The following is an 18,619-nucleotide window of genomic DNA, read 5'->3' on the forward strand; positions in this document are numbered from 1 at the left end:
AGACTAAGGCAGGAGGATCATGAGTTCAAAGCCAGCCTCAGAAACTTACTGAGACCTTGTCTAAAAAAATAAAGAGGGCTAGGGATGTGGTTCAGTGGTTAAACACCACTGGATTCAGTCCCCATTACCAAAAACAAAGAATGCTCCTCTCCTCTGACTCTTTCAGCTCTGTTACCAAGTCCCTGCAGAGATACATATCAAACCAGCCTTCCCTGGGAGCAAGGGATCAGCAGAAGTGAGCTCTTACTGGCAAGGAACCAGATAAGGCTGCAGAGTCTGAACTAGATTAAGAGCATTTCAGTACAATCCAAATTTTTGTGTTAAAGAGCATCTGTCTCCAGAAGTATCAGGCCCCTTGAGGGGGAGGCAGCAGGTGGCTGCATTAAATTTTAATGAGCTGTGGGCAGTGTAGTTCTGTCAGATCCTTTATCCTACACCACAGATCCTCAAGCTAAGACATGCATCAGAATCACCTAAAGTACTTTTGAAAACCTTAGGGGGAGGGTGGTGTTGTGGCTCAGTGGAAGAGGCTTCTCTTGCATATGTGAGGCACTGGGTTCAATCCTCAGTACCACATAAAAATAAAGGTATTGTGTCCATCTACAAATGAAAATTTTTTTTTTTAAAAAAGCAACATTCCTGGGCCCTGACCTCAGCATTTCTGATTCAGTAGATCTGATGGGAACTGAGGATTTGCATGTCTAACAAATTCCCAGGTGATGCTGAGGCTGCTGATCTGATACCATACTTTGAGAAATAATGTTGAGATTTCCACCCAATACTGGGGATTGAACCCAGAGGAATTTTCCCGCTGGAGAATAAACCCAGGACCTTAAATATGTTAAGTACTTTGGTGGTAGAACTACCACTGAGGTATAGCGTCAGCTCCCAGATCTTGCTCTTTAAAGTGTAATTCCCAGACCAGCACAATGGATATCGTCTTGGAAGCCTGCTAGAAATGCAATATCTCAAGTGAGCACAGTGGCTCCCTAAGGAGCATGGATCCCTGTCCTATCCTATGATCCCAGGTACTCCGGAGACTGGTGTAGGAGGATTGCAAGTTCAGAGTCAACCCGGACCAATTAGTGAGACCCTGTCTCAAAAAACTAAAAAGGATCAAAGAGCAGGGGGTGTAGCTCAGTGGTAGAGCACCCCTGGGTTCAATCCTCAGTACTGCCAAATAAAAAATATTTTTTTTTTCTTGTACCGGGAATTGAACTTGGGCACTCGACCACTGAGCCACATCTCCAGCCCTTTTGTTATATTTTACTTAGAGACAGAGTCTCACTGAGTTGCTTAGTGCCTCAATATTGCTGAGGCTGGCTTTGAACCTGTGATCCTCCTGCCTCAGCCTCCCGAGCCGCTGGGATCACAGGTGTGCGCCACCATGCCCATCTAAATTACTTATAAAGAGAAAAGAGATGCAGAAAGAGAGATGGAGAACAAAAGAAGATAAAGGGGGAGAGAAGAAAAAAGGAAGGAGGGAGAAAGAAATGCAAAATCTTGCTGCCCACAGTGTCGTACACCTGCAATCCTAGCTACTCAGAAAGCTGAAGCACCAGGATATAAATTTCAAGCCTAGCTTGGGCAACTTGGTGAGGCCCTGCCTCAAAAAATAAAAAGGACTTGGGATGTAACTTAGTGGTAGAATATTCCTGAGTTCTATACTCAGTACCACAAAAAGAAAGAAAAATGCCAAAATTTGAGCCCCACTTCAGACCAACTGAGGCAGAATCTATAGTTTAGGGCTGGGGATGCAGCTCAGTGGTAGAGCGCTTGCCTAGCATGCATGAAGTCCTGGGTTCCATCCCCAGCACCACAAAAAAGTAAAGTGTGGGAAGGCAGTGCTTCCCAAACTTACCAAAGGATTCTCTTGGAATATTTAAAGTTTAATTCCTAGGCTTCTCCTCTGACAACCTAAATTCAGAAGGCATGAAAGGATCCCAGAAACAGTAGTACTAAAATTAAGTTGCTTCAGTGATTACTATGGTCAGGCCAGCATGGGAAACCCCTGCTCATTTCTCTCAGACCCGGACCAAGCCACAAAGCCAGAGAAGAATCTCCTGCTCTGGGATCATGCAGAGGCAGCCACTGCTACCCTAGAAACAGGAACTTGGGCAAGGTGGCTCCTCGATGGTCTCTGATGCCGTCAGAGGAAGCGAGTGGTTGTGAGAACCACAATCTGCAGACAGGAGCCAGAGCTCAGAGGAGGCATGCCTGTGTCTGTGACAGTCACAGATCCCTAGGCCACCTGCCTTGTCCTGCTGTGCTGGTGAGGATTGCCCAATCTGGGGTCCCTAAGGAGCCTGGGTCCCTGTCCTATCCTGGAGTACAAACTGCTGATCACAAGATAGATGCTGAACTAACCCACTCTGACATCAAGAGTCCTTCTGAAGTTCCTCTGAGTCTGAGTTCTGGGTGGCCTAGGACCAAGGACATTGGCAGATTTCCAGAAGGGACCCCCAAAGCCCTAAGCTGACCAGCCAAAGCATGGTTTTAGCTGATGTCCTGCCCAAGTCTCTGATGACAAGAAACTAGTAAGTATACTTGCTTCTGTTTCCTGGTGGGCTCAGCATAGATGAGGAAGAGTGATGCCCTCCAAGGCTGGGAGTGGGCTTTATTTACAGTTAGGAAGCAAATGTTCCAGGAGGAGGGGAGGTGGTTCTACTGGGACTGTAAGAGGTGGTTTCTGGGACCCTGAAGGAACTAAGATCCCCTCTCCCACTTTGACCACCTCCTAGAGATTTATTTTATTCTCCAGCTTGTTTTTGTACATTGCCTGTTCTAGACCCCTCTTGGTTAGTTACTTGTTGTGTGACTTTTGGCCCCTCTCTGGGCCACAGTCTTTCAAATTCAGTTGAGTAAGAGGGCTGTGGATTATCCTCTCTGAAAACACCCCCAGCTGCCAGATCTTTCAAAAGAGTGAGATTCTCAGTTGAAAAAGCAGGAAAGGGTTTGGGAGTGTACCTCAGTGGGGCCCTGGATGCTGTTCTCAACTCCAAAAAGAAAAAGAGCAAGAGGCCCCCCTTTAGCTTAATCCAAATTCCTCATTCTTACCCCCACTGCTGAAAAATGATCTTCACAGGCACCGAAGAGTGGATAGTAGTCCAGCTCTGCACTAACCAGCTGCCCAAGCACGAGGTCATCCTCTGGGGCCCTGGTCCTTGCATCTGAAATGAGACTCAAGTGGGATGATCAGAACAAAGCCGGGCAGTGTGCTGATCTCAGCTGCCTTTTACTCTTTCCTGCCACCCACTCACACAGGTCCCCTAGAAAGTGCCTAGCACACAGTAAGTTGCTGAAGTATGTGTGGTTAATGATTCGATTTCCTCTTATAAATATTGCAGCCCACACCTCCTTCTCCTGGGCCTGCCCTGCTGCCACCTGGTCTTCATATTGCCTCAGGGGCTTCCTGGCCTGGACCAGATCAGGTGGAGAAAGCTGCAGACCCAGCATGCATGCAGCTCCCTTATTGCCCTGGCGCCCATCCCCCAGCCCCACCTGCAAAGAAGTCCTCTCTGAGTTGATTGCAGTTGATGATTGTGGTCTTGCTGAAGGAGGGGAAAGGAAACTAAGCCTTACTGACACCTGCTCCATGCCAAGCTCCTCCCCTTCTCCTCACAACCCTGTGGAGTCAATATTAGGATCCCTGCTTTGTCTAAGGACACACAGCTCAGACCAGGCAAGTCTGAATAAGTCTGAATAAGTCACCCATGCTACCCAGGTCAGATGGAAAGTGAAGCATTTGTCCTGTACCTCATACCCAAGGGGTAAGGACGGGCTGGGGCAGCAGGGACTCTGAGGAACCAAACTGAAATTGTGCCCTAGCGCTTAGGGACCCAGCACCATCTCACTCCAACGCTGCCAGATCCAAAAAGACTGAGTAGAAAATGTGCCAAGTGATGGCCCATCTTGCTCCTGTCTCTGAACACTGAGCTCCGCATGGAGAAGCAGCAGCAGACAAGTATTATGATTCCCATTGATGACATGGGACTGGAGAACAGAGGGCAGGGACCTGGCACAAGTATTCCATCCTCAAAGGCAGGATCTTTACTCCTCAGAGAAGACTGGCCCAGGAGGCCACAGACGTGATGGGCATGGTTTTCATCCAGGCAATGTGGGGTTCAAAAGCAAGGAAGGTGACCACCATGTCACCACACCATTTTGTGAGTTCCCCTCTCTAACTCCCCACCCTTGCTAAAGAGCAAAAACTCTGAACGCCAGCTAAAGGAAAACAGACTGGCATAATCTACTGAAAAGCATAAAACCATCCGAGAAAAAATACAGAACTCAGCCCAGCCCCCAACATTTTGACACAATGTTTGGAAAGATCAGCATCACTCTAGAACCTGGGAATGTGAATTATTCTAAGGACAAGACACCTGTCCAAAGAAATAATCATTTCTGTTCGTTTAGTTAACGGGTATCCAGTGCCTTCTGTGGGGGTCTCACTGGATGCTGGGGAAAGGAGCATGGAACTGTAGGATAATGGCAGATCAAGCACTTGAGTGTGAGGCTGGGGATGTGGCTCAGTGGTGGAGAGCTTGCCTGGCATGTGTGAGGCCGCAGTTTGATCCCCAACACCACAAAAAATAAAATAACTTTGTAAGGAACACAACAGGAAGTTAGAGGCTTCTGAGAAGTGACATTCAGGACAAGAGAAAGGAAATGTAGGGCCTGGGTAGGTTTTTCAGGGAATTATCTCTAGGAGCCATATGCTGGGTGTTGTAATCCCCATTTTTCAGATGCGGAAAAGGAGGCACCAAGAGAGGAAGTAGTCTGACAGCCCGTTGCCCAGAGCCTTGCAAGTCACTGCCATACAGCCTCCCTGGCATCTTACTCTGCCCTGTAACACCAACAACAACATGTCCAATGTCAGCTCTGATTGTTTTGACACTAATCCCCAAACCCTCTGACTCCACTTGCCACCCTGACCCTAGCTGTGGCTCCTGGTGTGCCTGGAGTGAGCTCACTGTCAGGCCCCTTTCCCTTCCCATACAGTAGTAGAACACGAGCCCACGTCTGAGAAGTGGTTCCAAGTGGGCCACGGGAATTCAAGGGAGGATCAGCAAAGGCTGAGGATTCAGGAAGAGCTGGCTAGGAAAGGGCAGGATACAGATAGGTCTGAAAGGGGAGGAGAGGGCAGGCCAGTCATGGAAGGCCCAGGAGCAAAGAACTGAGCATGGCTGCAGCCTAGAGGAGAGGGAATGCAGAGAAAGCAGCTTCGCAATTTGCAGGCAGCCTTGGGTCTACAGGAGGAGGCTGGAGTCTGGTCCTGGGGAAAGGCCATTCCCCTAAGCTCTCCAGGAGATCAGCAGGGCCCAGTAGGAGAGAGATGGGTATGGGTATCTGAGACCAGAGCAGGAGCCATATGCTCTGTCCCCATGGCAGCTTCTCTTTCAGGTCTCCCTGGGTGGTGTGCTTCTAACAGTTCTGCTGAGGAAGGATGGGAAGCCTGCCCAGCCGAAGGAAAACCCTGCCAAGCCCAAGTTCCAGCCCTCCTGTCCCAGGCCAAGGACCTGAGCTCATGCAAGCAGGTAGGCTGTGGGGCCTGGGCAGGCAGCATGAGGCTGCACAGTCCCACACTCCACTACCTCTGTGCCTTCATGACAAGCAACACCTGCACATCACTAGGTATAGACCCAGCATCTACTGTTCTTCTTAGTGAGCCATGAAGGTGGGGGCCCTGCTCCTATGGAGATTACTTTGAGGTAGAAACATTGAACCGCCAGATAAAGGAGAAAACATGAGGGGCTGGGGCGTAGCTCAGTGACAGAGCTCAAGCCTAGCATGCACAAGGCCCTGGGTTAGATCCTCAGCACTGGAAAAAAAGTAACTCAGTTCCTCAGTCACATGAGCCACATTTCAAGGATTTGGTAGCCACATAGAGCTAATGGACCTTATTGGAAAGCACAGAATATAAGACATTTCCAACACTGCAGAAAATTCTCCTGGACCTCAGAAGAACTGTGAAATACTTGATGCAAAATCAGGGCTCCCTTACTGGTGGGAAAAATAAAATAGCACCTGCAGTATGTATCCTGAGCCTATTACCATGATTCTCTAAGACAATTCTGACTAAAAATACCAGCTTTTAAAACAGTTGGGCAATTTAAATATCCTAGAAATTTTAGTATTTTTACATCAAAACCATGGCCTCTGGTCTATTTCTTGTTCTTTGAAACATCCCATAAATCCTTTCTCAAATCACATCCTGATTTGGAGTTTGGATAAAGTATTAGGGGCAGGGGCTGTAGCTCAATGGTAAAGCGCCTGCCTAGCATGAGGCCCTGGGTTTGATCCCCAGTACCGTGAAAAAATAATAATAATAATAATTAAGGAAAGAGAACCAATAGGGTGGTGGGGGAGAGATATCCATTGTTAGGAATCAGCTCACGTGAGTATGGGATTGTCAAGTCTGAAGTCTGCCAAGCAGGCTGCAGACCCGAGGGGAATCGGTGCTATGGTCCTGAGTCCAATGGCAATCCACAGGCAGAACTAATCCATGTCCTCAAAGGACCTTGCACGTCTCTCATAAGGCCCTTGATTGATTGAATGAGGCTCACCCATGATAATCCACTTTACTCAGTCTACCAATTTAATTTTTTTTTAAGAGTATCTTCACAGCAACATCTAAACTGGTGTTTGGCCAAATATTATCTGGGTACTGTGGCCAAGCCACAATGACCCATAGAATTAACCTCACAGATAACAAGATCACTCCAAGCCAAGCCGTGCTTCTAGAAGGATGTGGGCAATTAAGCTGGACTAGAGACTGCAAAGCTAAGATGTCTGGGTATCAAGGTTTGGGTAGGAGCTGTCCCCAACCCCAAAATTCCCCTATGGTGCAGGGCTTCCTTCCCTCTCCTCTGCCTGAATCCCTTATTTCCCTAATGGTTGCCTCTCCCAGGCCCACAGGCCTTGGCACCCTAGGTCCCAGAGGTTTCCTGTTGGGTCAGGAAAACAGTTGCCTCCTTGTAGCTACCATCTGCACTGAGAGGCCCTGCAGAAAGAGACCTGCAAACCACAAACCTCCACCTTGGCTTCCTCCAAGCCTAGCCACAGGCAGCGTCCTGAGGCTGCTCTGAGACATGCCCAGGGCTACTGAGGGTGGTGACCACTCCTGTTGTACAGGGCCCTCCTTGCCTGTGGGGCCCTAGGTGAGCCAAGCTCTCCCTGGCATAGTATCTCCAGGGAAGGAGGGAGGAAGGAAAGGAAGACCTCTCAGTAGATCTGCCCCTGTCCCAGCCGGAGTGTGAGTTTGGGTTGTGAGTTTGGGGTCACTCCCTCCAGGAGCTATCTGTCCATCAACTTAGCCTCCCTCTTAAGCGTACTGAAGCTCAACTGCAAACCAGTCCTGTGCCAAAACCTGAAGTCACAGCAATGAACAGGCAGGCATAGTCTCTGTCTTTAGGGACAGTTGAGCCCCAGAAACAAACCGTGAACCAATAATGACAGTTGTGTTCAATTTGGCAACTGCATGCTCAGAGAGACTCTGAGATTGTGCGCAGAGGGCCAAGTCAGGGCTGGCTTTCTGAGGAGGTGAAGGGTGAAAGCAAGTCAGCCAGTCTGAGTGGGGACAATTGTGAGAGGGTCAGGCCTTCCAGAAACAGGAGGGGCCCTTCCAGGCCTCTTTGTTCCATTCTTGCGGAGTGACCTCCGTAAGACTTGTGTTGTTTACTCAAGCAGCAGGCATTTCCCTGCACCATGGGCTGGCTAGGCTTGTGCTACAAAGAGCACTCAGAGACAGAGAGACCTGGTTCCTAAGGAGTCCGTCCCCCCCCCCCCCGCCAAGGGATCTATCTCAGGGGGTGTCTTTGAGGACATGTGGGAAAATGTTCATTCTGAAATCAGTCTCACTCTTCCCTTGGCCACCCATGGCAGAGACCCTTCAGCCACCTCCCAACCTCTGGGTCCTTGTCTGTCCATCTGTGTCTGCCTCTCCCTGTCTAGACCAACTCCATCTCAAAGGCATCTCAGAGTTCTCAGACCTTAACTCCTCCAGGAACATCTAGGAGACCAATGAATTTTTCTTGCTGACCTTGTGCTTTTAATAGCTTAATGCAATTAGGTGCTAACAAGTCTTTCAGGGACCATCCCTAGAAAGGATCAGCAGGGTGGGATGCAAATGAAGAAGTTTCCAGAAACCACTGAAGGCAAGTTTTTCAGACCTAGAAGTCCCTGCATACATAGTGGGGTCTTGTTAGACTGGGTTGGCTGATCCCTGAGGTGGGTGGGGGATGTTAGTCGTGTGCTAAGAGAGCTACTTGCTGCTTGAGGCTCAGCCTCAAAGTTGGGCCTCCTGGCTACCACATCCTCAGGACCATTCCCAGGCCAGTAACTCCCCTGTGTAGATCTCAGCCTCCTAAGGAGATGGAGCCCCTCCTGAGAGATACATTTCTACCCAAGCCCTTCTCCTCCTGCCAGGGTGGTGTGGTGTAGAGTCTGTGTTCTCACTTCTCCTCTGAGTGCCTGTCAGGGCCCCAGACCTCCCTGCACAATGGGGTTGAGTAGAGAGGACCATCCAGGAGGGCTGACTGAAAGCCCTCACTGGGCTGGACATACAGGTGCTCAGAGAGTGACAGTGGGGAGGAGGCCTAGAACTTTGGCAGCCCCCAACTCCAGTGTGGCACCTGCTCTGGGTTAGGCCTGGAACAGGGGTCTGGAACGGCCTCTCAGGGGGCAGCATAGACCTCCTCCTACTGCCCTGGGCAGCACAGCACCCTAGAGTTACAGAGCCTATTCATATCTGTCAGCTCACAGGCCCCTCCACAAGCCTGAACAAGTCAACAGGACCAGGAATGAGGGGAGCAGTGGGGTCCCACAGTGGAAGGGAAGGTGGCTTTCACTTTCCAGTCCTTTTCTCCTGTCTCCCAAGAGTGAGTGCTCAGGGCTGGTGCTCGGCCATGCCTGCCCCAGGGCTCCAGGGACCCAGGCTCAGCTGCTAGCCTGGCCTGAGTTTCCTTCCCCAGTTTTCAGAGGTCATGCGCACTCATAGTACCTGTCGCATCATCAGAAGCTAAGACCACACTCATACTTGCTTAGGGTTTCTAGGAGTTTTGTTTTTGTTTTTTGTTTTGTTTGTGCTGGGGATCAAATCCAGGACTCTATATGCCAGACAAGCGCCCTAACACTGAGCTGCATCCGCAGTCTAGGGTCGTAGGTTTTGAGTTTCTGAGCAGCAGAATTACTTCATCAAAATCTCTGTGAAGAGCGTGGCACAGTGAATATACAAGGGATTTTAATATACAAGGGATTTTAATATACAAGGGATTGAACCAAACAGCACTTAACCACTGAGCCACATCCCTTACCCATAATCCCAGTGGCTCGGGAGACTGAGGCAGGAGGATCACATTCAAAGCCAGGCTCAACAACTTAGTGAGGCCCTAAGCAACTTAGTGAGACCCTGTCTCAAAATAAAAAAGGGTAGGGGAGGGCTGGGGTTGTGGCTCAGTGGTAGAGCGTTCGCCTCACACATGCAAGACCCTGGGTTCGATCCTCAGCACCATATAAAAAAAATAAAAAAGTGAAATAAAGGTATTGTGCCCAACTACAACTAAAAAATAAATATTAAAAAAAAAGAGTAAGGGATGTGGCTCAGTGGTTAAGTGCTGTTTGGTTCAATCCCTTGTATATTAAAAAAATCTCTGTGAAGAGTTGTATATAAAAAGGAGTCATAGGGGCTGGGGTTGTGGCTCAGCATGTGTGAAGGCCTTGCCTAGGACGTGTGAGGCCCTGGGTTTGATTTTCAGCACCACATATAAATACATAAAATAAAGGTCTATCAACAACTACAAAAAAAAATTTAAAAAGGAGTCATAACCAGGAGCCCCATTCCTCTTTGAACTCAGAAACTCAAAACCTTCTTCTTGGTACATGAGCTTGAAGCCCCCATGAGGACCCCAAGAACTACCTGGGCACCCCCAAGCTCAACAGAGCCCCCTGGAAGAACTTCAGACTCCAGGTGGCCTTCCTGCAGGATGCCCGTGAGAGGGTGAAAGAGGGAGCCAGACCCAGACCAGATGTCACTAGACCTGATATCTGGAAGGAATGCTAACCAGGAGAGTGACTGTCTATCTCTCCATCCAGAGAAGAGCAAGGCCACAGCTGTGGCTCTGGGCAGTTTCCCGGCAGGCGGCCAGACTGAGCCGTCTCTGAGACTAGGAGAGCCATTGACCATCCTGTCTGAGTAAGTCTGTGGGCTCTGGGCACCTGGAGATGCACTAAAAGGGGAGAGGTGCTTCAGAAAAAGCCTGAGGCCTTTTCTGAAAACCTCGCAGGTGATCATGGCCCTGTCTGGGGTTTTAAGCAGCTTGACTACCTGCAGGGAGAGACAGAGGGGCTGGGGCCTTGGAACAGGGAGTTTTGGCTCATGCCATCTGCTAGCCACCCTGTCCAGGAGGGGTCGGGACTGGCTGGTGGAAACAGGTGGCTGCAGGAGTCAGCTGAGAGGATCCGTGTGAACCCCAAGTAAGCAGTCCCAGGGTCTTGACCCTTCTGAAAGAGGTGCCCTCTCTGCTTTCTCTTTCAGGGATGGAGACTGGTGGACAGTGCTGTCAGAAGTCTCAGGGAGAGAGTACAGTGTCCCCAGCATGCACGTGGCCAAGGTCTCCCACAGGTGAACACACTCTCACCCCTGCCTGCCTTCGGGGATCTCCTTCCCACAAGCCTGCTCCCCCATGGCCACCCCCAGCCAGACACTGAGTGAAGCTGGGGAGTGAGAAGCAGGCCCAGGCTCTGCTCGGCAGGAGCAGAGAGCAGCAGATCCCAGCACCACTGGCCCTGAGACAGGAGCCTGGGGAGGTGGCTGGGGAAGGCCCCCCAGAGGAGGTGTCCTGGTCAGGGGCTCTGGAGAGCATCCAGGATCTAGTGGTGGAGAGTGTGAGAGGCATATGTGAGAGGTGGGCACAGTCTGTAAATGTCTTGAGGCAAAAAAAATGGGGACAGTTCTTAAGAAGATGAGGACTTGGAAAGGTAAGAGAAGAGATACGGGGTGCTGGGGGACTGGGCCATGGTGGGAGAGAGGCTGGGATCACCCTAGAGGGAATGAGGCCTGCAGCAAAAAACACCAACTGACCCCTTGGTTGTTCTTCTGCACCCCTATAGCTAGGACAAACTGGAGGGGATCTGAGTCCCTGAGGCCTGTTCTTCATGGTGCAGAGAGAACTGTGAGACCCAGAGTGCAAGGGAGAGAGGGGGCTGCACCAAGGTCACACAGAGCAGTGGAGGGTTCCAGTAAGATCTTCATGGCCCATCCCCAGTCTCCTTGCCCTTCCTCCTCCAGGTGGCTGTATGAGGGCCTGAGCCGGGAGAAGGCGGAGGAACTGCTGTTGTTGCCTGGGAACCCTGGAGGGGCCTTCCTCATCCGGGAGAGTCAGAGCAGGAGAGGTGGGTGAAAGGCCCCAGCCCTCCTGTGTAGAAACAGCCTAGGAAAGAGTCACTCAGGAATGAGGGTAGACCAGGGCCTGCCCTTATTTGAACTGACTGTGACAGGGTCACAGGGTTCTTAGTCCTCTACCTCAGTCTCCCCGTGGAGCCCCATCCAATATATCTTTGCCTCTTTTCTCCTTCCCTAGGGAGCTCCCTAGGTTGACCTCTTCCAGCCCCTCCTGCTAATATCTTGGCCACAACAGCAACCCCACCCCCGCCCCCATAAGCTGGCTGGGGCAGGAGGATGGCCCCTGTGCAGCCGCTGGGAACAGGAAACCACAGCAGTGGTGCTGATGGGGACCGGCCCTGCAGACCAACAGGGTGAGCCAGCTGGAGAAGCCACAGGAAGTGCTCTGTGCTCAGTTACCCTACCCTTTCTCTGGCCTGGTTCAGCCCCAAGAATCAGGTGACTGGCCCTTGTGGTCACTCTGCCCTTTCCAAAGAAGACACATATACAAGAGAAAAATGGTCAACTGTAAAGGAGAAAGCCCACAGGAATCCATAAAGATCTTCAAGGATCCACATAATTGCTGGGATTAAGGTCCCCGTAGGCAACTGCAAAAGGGGATGCCTCAGTGTGCAGCTCTCATCAAAAAGGGAGACATGTAGGGGCTGTGGATATGGCTCAGTTGGTAGAGTGCTTGCCTCGAATGCACAAGGCCCCGGGTTCAATCCCCAGAACCTCCACCTATATATATCTATAGATAGATATCTAGATAGATACATAATAATGATAAAATAATAACAGCTGGGTCCCCTCACCCAGAGGGGACCTTGGCTGCAGGGTGGAATCACCAGGGGAAGATTTAGAAACTCTGGATGCCTGCAAGCCATCTGTTTAATTTCTGATTTAAATTACTCAGGAATTCATCCTGGGCTTTGGAAAATGAAAGTGTGCCCCCACCCCTAGGGGACTCTGAGGTACAGCCAGCATCAGTCAGAGAGAGCAGGGCAGGATTTAGAAACTGGCAGTGCAGGCCAGGCTGGGCAAACCCGCTGCAAACACCGCTGCAGGCAACTTTTGTTTGAGGTATTTATTTATAAGTAAATGTGTCCTGGGTCACAGTGTAAAATGTTATTCAGTGGTTTGTGGTTTAAAAAAAAAAAAAAAAAAGTTTTTGAAAGCAAAGTTCTAGGGGCCCAGGCAACATCATGAGATGGTGGTTCTCAGATCCCAGCGCATAGGAGACATCAGGGAACTGGTCAGCAACATCAGCTCTTGGGCCTTGCCACCCACCTACTGATTCAGGCTGCTGGGGACAGAGGCCAGAAATATGCTTCCTTTTTAAGCTCTCTGGATGGTTCTGCTGTTCTCTTAAGTATGAAAAAATAGTTCTAATCTAGGGAATTCAGAAGGAAATAAGGAGACAACGTCAGGCTGGGGGCGTGGCTCTGTGAAAGCTCCTGCTAGGCTTAGACAATGTCTTTTACTCTCACCTTATGCATCTTGTGTTTATACAATGAGAATTAACTGTTGACTGAGTCAGTGACAGCAGAATTAGCTTTTCTGGGGCCAAAGTCCAAAGACTGGAAGGGTACTCTGCAGGGGCTGTAGTCTATGTAGACCAAGGTGGAGGGTCTGGGACCCTGAGCTCCCAGGAGCAGCAATCAGGCCTGAGGACGAGGAGAGGTCCTGCATCTCCCCAGAGTCCTCGGACTCACCTAGTCTTGCTCTAGGCCTATGGAGAGCCTTATTCTAGGCTCAAGTAGGGCCCAAGACCTCGGTTATTAAGCAACTTTGTGGAGATCTCAGGACTGTGCCAGAGGTCAGTGCCGGGGTTAGGGACAGGTCCCAACAGCACCCCTCACTTCGCCTTCCTGCTGTCCTTATGCCTGTTCTGTGTTGGGCACTTTAAGGGAGACTGATGGTTTCTGCCCCCTGGGGGGCTCATCAGTCTCCTTTATAGACGTAGAACAGGCAGGGACAGCAGGAAGGTGAGGTGGGAAGCACTTCCTGAGCCTCTCCTCTGCATTAGGCTTGCTAAGTCAGGACTCAGGTCCTCAGGCAGCAGACAGGGAGGTCTGAAGGTCAGTATCCTTGAGACCATCAGCTTCTTGGACATCTCAGCAGGGAAAGTTCAGGCAGGTGATAGACCTACTTGTTACACACGGCTCCTGATCTGATCCTTCACACCTCCTCCCAGCGTCACTGGAACAGCTGATCCCAAAGGTCCTGGATGTGACTTTGCCTAAGCCTCCAAAGCTTTCCGGAATCTGGGACCTCACACGTTCCCTTTTTTCCTGGTGGGTCCCTTTCTAGGCCCCGCATGGCTTCCACGGTGCCCTCTGCCCACCGGGTGTGCTGTGAGTACTGGTTCTTTCCTCTGCTTCCTCCTGACACAGTGTCCTCTCCCAGCCTGAAAAGCCTCTCCTCCATTGCTTCCCTTGCAAACACACACTTGTCCTTCATAACACATTCCAAGTCACCTCCAGATGCTGTTTGTCACACTTTGCTCTCCCGTAGCATCCTACAAAGACCTCTTCTGTAGCTATAGTAAATTTATTTCTTAAAATCTGAGTATATTATCTGATGAGAAAGACACAGGAACTAAATATCCAAAGCAAGGACTACTAGTGGAGTGAGATGGCACACACCTGCAATCCCGGTGACTCGGGGTACTCAGGAAGGAGGATCACAAGTTTGAGACTAGCCTTAGCAACTTAGTGAGACCCTGTCTCAAAATAAATAAAAAGGGCTGGGCATACAGCTCAGAGGTAGAGTGCCCCTAGGTTTAATCCCCAGTACTGAAAATGAATAAATAAATAAATACAAGAAAGAAATGAGGACCGTTAAAGAAAACCCTGGATGTGGGATATGCTGGCAAGACAGCTCTTATTTCCCCAGAGGATGATGATTTCATCATACCTGTGTCTGGGTCTGGTGCAGTGTCCAGCATATAGTAAGTGCTCAAAAGATGTTTACTGAATAAATGAGTCAGTAGGTGAGCATACCTATATATGCAGACAGGATGGAGAGCTGGGGTAGACTGCACCCCAACTGGGAAGGTCCAGGTCGTTTAAAGCATCAGACTGCCAAGGACAAAACCACAGTTGCCCCCCAGCACACCCAGCACGTGGGCCTGTGTGTTCCCAGTATGCTGTCTCAGTAGGGTCTGGTCCCAAGAGGCCTTCTGTACCCAGGGCTAGCAGATCCAGGAAATGCACCATGTGTTTTTGCTCCAAACAATGAAATGATAATAATCCTTCAAGGACCAGTCCCATCTGTGCAAGAGGGTGCACACCTACAATCTCAGCAACTTGAGAGACTGAGGCAGGATGATCTAGGCCAACCTGGGCAATTTAGTAAGACCCTGTCTTACTAAATTGGGGGGATTACCAGGGATTGAACTCAGGCACTCAAACACTGAGCCACATTCCTGGCCCTATTCTGCATTTTATTTAGAGACAGGGTCCCACAGTGTTGCTTAGGTCCTCGCTAAGTTTCTGATGCTGGCTTTGAACTCGCGATTCCCCTGCCCCAGCCTCCCGAGCCACTGGGATTACAGTTGTAAATGCCTGGATCCAAATTTTAAAAAGGCTATAAATATAGTTCAGTAATAGAGTATTTGCCTAACATGGGCAAGGCTCTGAGTTCTATTCCCAGTATTGCAATATAAATAAATTAATTAATTAATTTAAAAAAATCATTCCCAATACCATCTGTGCTTATAAATAGCAATAGGAGTGTAAATGGTGACAAGGGGTCCTTAAAACTACTTGTAGCCATGGCTCTGTCTGTGTGATTAATGGAGAAACATTCATTCAACAAGCAGATATTGCACATTGACTCTCTGCCAGGCGCTATTCCAAAGGGCAGGGATTCAGCAGTATAAAAAGCAAGATCCCATCAGACACAGTGGTGTACACCTAAAATCCCAGCAGCTCCAGAGGCTGAGGCAGGAGGATCCTGAGTTCAAAGCCAGCCTCAGCAACAGCGAGGTGCTAAGCAACTCATTGAGACCCTGCCTCTAAATAAAATACAAATTAGGGCTGGGGATGTGGCTCAGTGAGTAAGTGCCCCTGGGTTCACTTCCCCATACCAAAAAAAGATCTGAGAGGATGGTATGCCTTGGAGACACAGTAGTGAGCATGGGCAGCACAGTTCATATATATAGTTATATATTTTCCCCCAGTGCTAGGTTTCAAACACACGGCCTCATGCATGCTGGGTAAGCACTGTGCCATTGGGCTACACCCCCAGCCCCAGCAGGGGTATTACAATACGTGAATTTGAGTCCAGGGGGTCTGGGTTATAAAGCAGATATCCTGGGGCTGGAAGAGAGAAGCAGGTATTTGGCACTGGCTGGGAGCATGCTGCAGGAAGGACAGTGGGATACCAGGCAGGTGGGGTGGCAGGGCCAGTCACAAATAGCCTTGATAGGTAAGCTGTTCCCACAGAGGGTTGGGCAGAGCTGGCCTTTTATCCTGAGCCCACCAGCCAGATCTGCAGTGTATCTATCACCCTTTCTGCTCACGCCACCAGCACTGGGGACTGAGCCCCACATCCTAGCCCTTTTAATTTTTTAATTTGTTGTTGTTGAAACAGTGTGTCACTAATTTGCCCAGACTGGCCTCCAATGTGATCCTCCTGCCTCAGTATCTGAGTAACTGGGATTGTAGGCAAGCGCCACCTCTCCTGCCTCATTCTGGTTCTATTAACTGTGGTGACTCTGATCAGAGTCATGGCTGAAGAACCATGCCAAGGGTGTGAGGTCTTGGTGACTAATTCGGGTGGATTAGTTAGCCTTCGGGGCCCATGTTCAGGTACTTCGCCCTTTCTCAATTGCACAGCTTTTCCAGGGTCACAGCATAGCTCCAGAAGAGACTCCTCTTCTTCTTTTTAAAAAAATATTTATTTTTTAGTTGTAGTTCTACACAATACCTTTATTTTTATGTGGTGCTGAGGATTGAACCCAGGGCCTTGCCACAACCCCAGCCCAGAAGAGACTCTTCTTAAAGGTACAGAGTTCCAGGCACTCCCAGAGTCAAAGAGAATTCACTAAGAAAAGGAGACCCCTTAATACATACTTCTTAAAGTATATTGACTTCAGGTCATCATTTATTCTTATTTTGTGGTACTGGGGATTGAACTCAGGGACTCTCTACCACTAAGCTACATCTCCAACACCCTTTTTTGTTGTTGTTGTTGAGACAGGGTCTCACTAAGTTAGCCCAGTCTGGCTTGGAACTTGTGATCCTCCTGCCTCAGTCTCCTGAGTCACTGAGATTACAGATGTGCCCACTGTGTCCAGCTTTGTTCACCTTTTAAATTCACTTTGCAGTTCTAATAGCTTTTTTTTTTTTTTGGTAGATTCCTTAGAATTTTCTTCTATATAGGATCGTCTTATCTGGAAGCGAAAACGTTTTTACTATTTATTTTCCAAGCCAAGAGTGGTGTTGCATACCTATAATCCAAAGGATTTGGGAGGCTGAGGCAGGAGGATCACAAGTATGAGGCCAATCTTAGCACTTTACCAAGATCCTGTCTCAAAAAAAAAAAAAAAAAAACAAAAAAAAAACTTGGTTTTGCAGCACAGTGGTAGAGCACTCCTGCGTTCAATTCCCAGTGCTAAAAAAAGAAAAGGAAATTCTTTTCCATATGTCTTTTATTTTCTTGCCTAGTTGCACTTGCTAGGATCTCTAACACAATATTATTTAGAAGTGATGAGAACATTATTGCTTTGTTTCCAATCTCAAAAGGAAAATTTTAGTCTTTCTCATTCAGTATGACGTAGGTTTTTCTCAGATGTTCTGTATAAGGTTGAGAGGAAGTATCAGAAATGTCCATGGTCCCCCCCACACACCGAAATGTCCAAGTCTTAATCCCAAGAACCTGTGAACATGTTACTTTATTTGCAAAAGATAGTTTATGCAATTGTTTTATGACACTGGGGATTGAACCTAGAGCCTCACACCTGCTTGGCAAGCACTCTACCACTGAGCTACATCCCCAGCCAGCCTTTGCACATGTGATTAAGTTAAAATTATTGTTTTATGAACCACCCCCACCCCTAGGTTCTGGGGATCAAGCCCAGGACCTTGCACATGCTTGGCAAGTGTCCTACCTCTGAGCTACATCCCCAGTACCAAGTTAAGGATTTTGAGGTGGGAAGATGGTCTTGGATTATCCAGATGTACCCAATGTAATCACAAGGATCCTTACAAGAGAAAGGCAGGAGAGTCAGAATTAGAGATTGGAAGGTGTCACTGGCTTGGAAGATGGAAGAAGAGGCTCTGAATGAAGGAATGCAGGTGGCTTCTAAAAACTGGAAAAGGCAAGGGAATGAGTTCTCCTCTAGAGCATGCAGAAGGATCATAACTCATGCTGACACCTTAATTTAATTAATTAATTAAGACCAGGGATTGAACCCAGGGATGTTTAACCACTAAGCAACATCCTCAGCCACCGCCCCCCACTTTTTGAGACAGGGTCTTGCCAAGTTGCTTAGGGCCTCTCTAAGATGCTAAGGATGGCTTTGAAATTGTGATCTTTCTGCTGCAGCCTCCTAAGATGCTGGGATTACAGGCATGTGCTGCCACACTTGGCATTATTTATTATCTTGAGACAGGGTCTCAATAAGTTGTTTCAGGAAATTGTTGAGACTGGCCTCAAAATTGAGATCTTCCTGCCTCAGCCTCCCAAGTCACTGGGATAACAGGCATGTATCACCATGCCCAGATTTATGGTAGTACGTTACAGCAGCAATAGGAAACTTATATACTAATACTTTTTTTTAATGCTGAGAAAGAAACCCAGGGCCTCACACATACTAGACAAGTACTCTACCTGTGAGCCACACCACCACTGATACATTTTCTTCCCTTTTTTCTTTATCCTTGGTACTGGAGATTGAACCCATCCATGGGTGCTTTATCACTGAATTACATCCCTCTTTCTTTTTTTTTTTTAGTTGTAGATGGACACAATGACTTTTAGTTATTTTTATGTGGTGCTGAGGATTCAACCCAGTGCCTCACACGTGCCAGGCAAGTGTTCTACTACTGAGCCACAACCTCAGTCCATCCCTAACTCTTTTAGGGTCTCAGTATATTGCTGAGGCTGGCCTCAAACTTGAGGTCCTCCAATCTCAGGCTCCTGAGTAGCCCAACTAATATGCTTTATTATTTTATTTTTTTTTTTTGGTACTGAGGATTGAACTTTTTTTTTTTTTTTTTTTTTTTTTTT

At 48.7% G+C, this 18,619-nt stretch overlaps 1 protein-coding gene and 1 long non-coding RNA gene across 8 annotated transcripts in view; one reads left to right on the plus strand and one right to left on the minus strand.

The window, feature by feature from the left end:
- Positions 1-3,555, minus strand: part of LOC125619001 — a 37,854-nt gene extending 34,299 nt beyond the window's left edge. Inside the window, exons 1-2 of one of the 3 annotated variants that reach the window (XR_007350468.1) lie at positions 3,502-3,555; positions 3,058-3,170 (exon numbers count right to left, since the gene is read on the minus strand). This is a non-coding gene — a long non-coding RNA (uncharacterized LOC125619001). Of the gene's footprint in view, positions 1-3,057 lie in introns of all 3 variants that reach the window. The other 2 variants (XR_007350466.1, XR_007350467.1) reach the window with 2 other exon arrangements.
- Positions 2,166-18,619, plus strand: part of Sla2 (Src like adaptor 2) — a 26,961-nt gene continuing 10,507 nt past the window's right edge. Inside the window, exons 1-5 of one of the 5 annotated variants that reach the window (XM_015480996.2) lie at positions 2,166-2,537; positions 5,392-5,537; positions 10,093-10,192; positions 10,535-10,621; positions 11,288-11,391. In XM_015480996.2, the coding sequence (XP_015336482.1) occupies positions 5,447-5,537; positions 10,093-10,192; positions 10,535-10,621; positions 11,288-11,391 (382 nt within the window). In that variant the 5' untranslated portion in view covers positions 2,166-2,537; positions 5,392-5,446. Of the gene's footprint in view, positions 2,538-5,391; positions 5,538-9,854; positions 10,193-10,534; positions 10,622-11,287; positions 11,392-18,619 lie in introns of those variants that run through there. The other 4 variants (XM_015480993.2, XM_048810984.1, XM_048810985.1 and 1 more) reach the window with 4 other exon arrangements.

This window comes from Marmota marmota, unplaced genomic scaffold (genome assembly GCF_001458135.2).
Source record: "Marmota marmota marmota unplaced genomic scaffold, marMar, whole genome shotgun sequence".
NCBI lineage: Eukaryota > Metazoa > Chordata > Mammalia > Rodentia > Sciuridae > Marmota > Marmota marmota.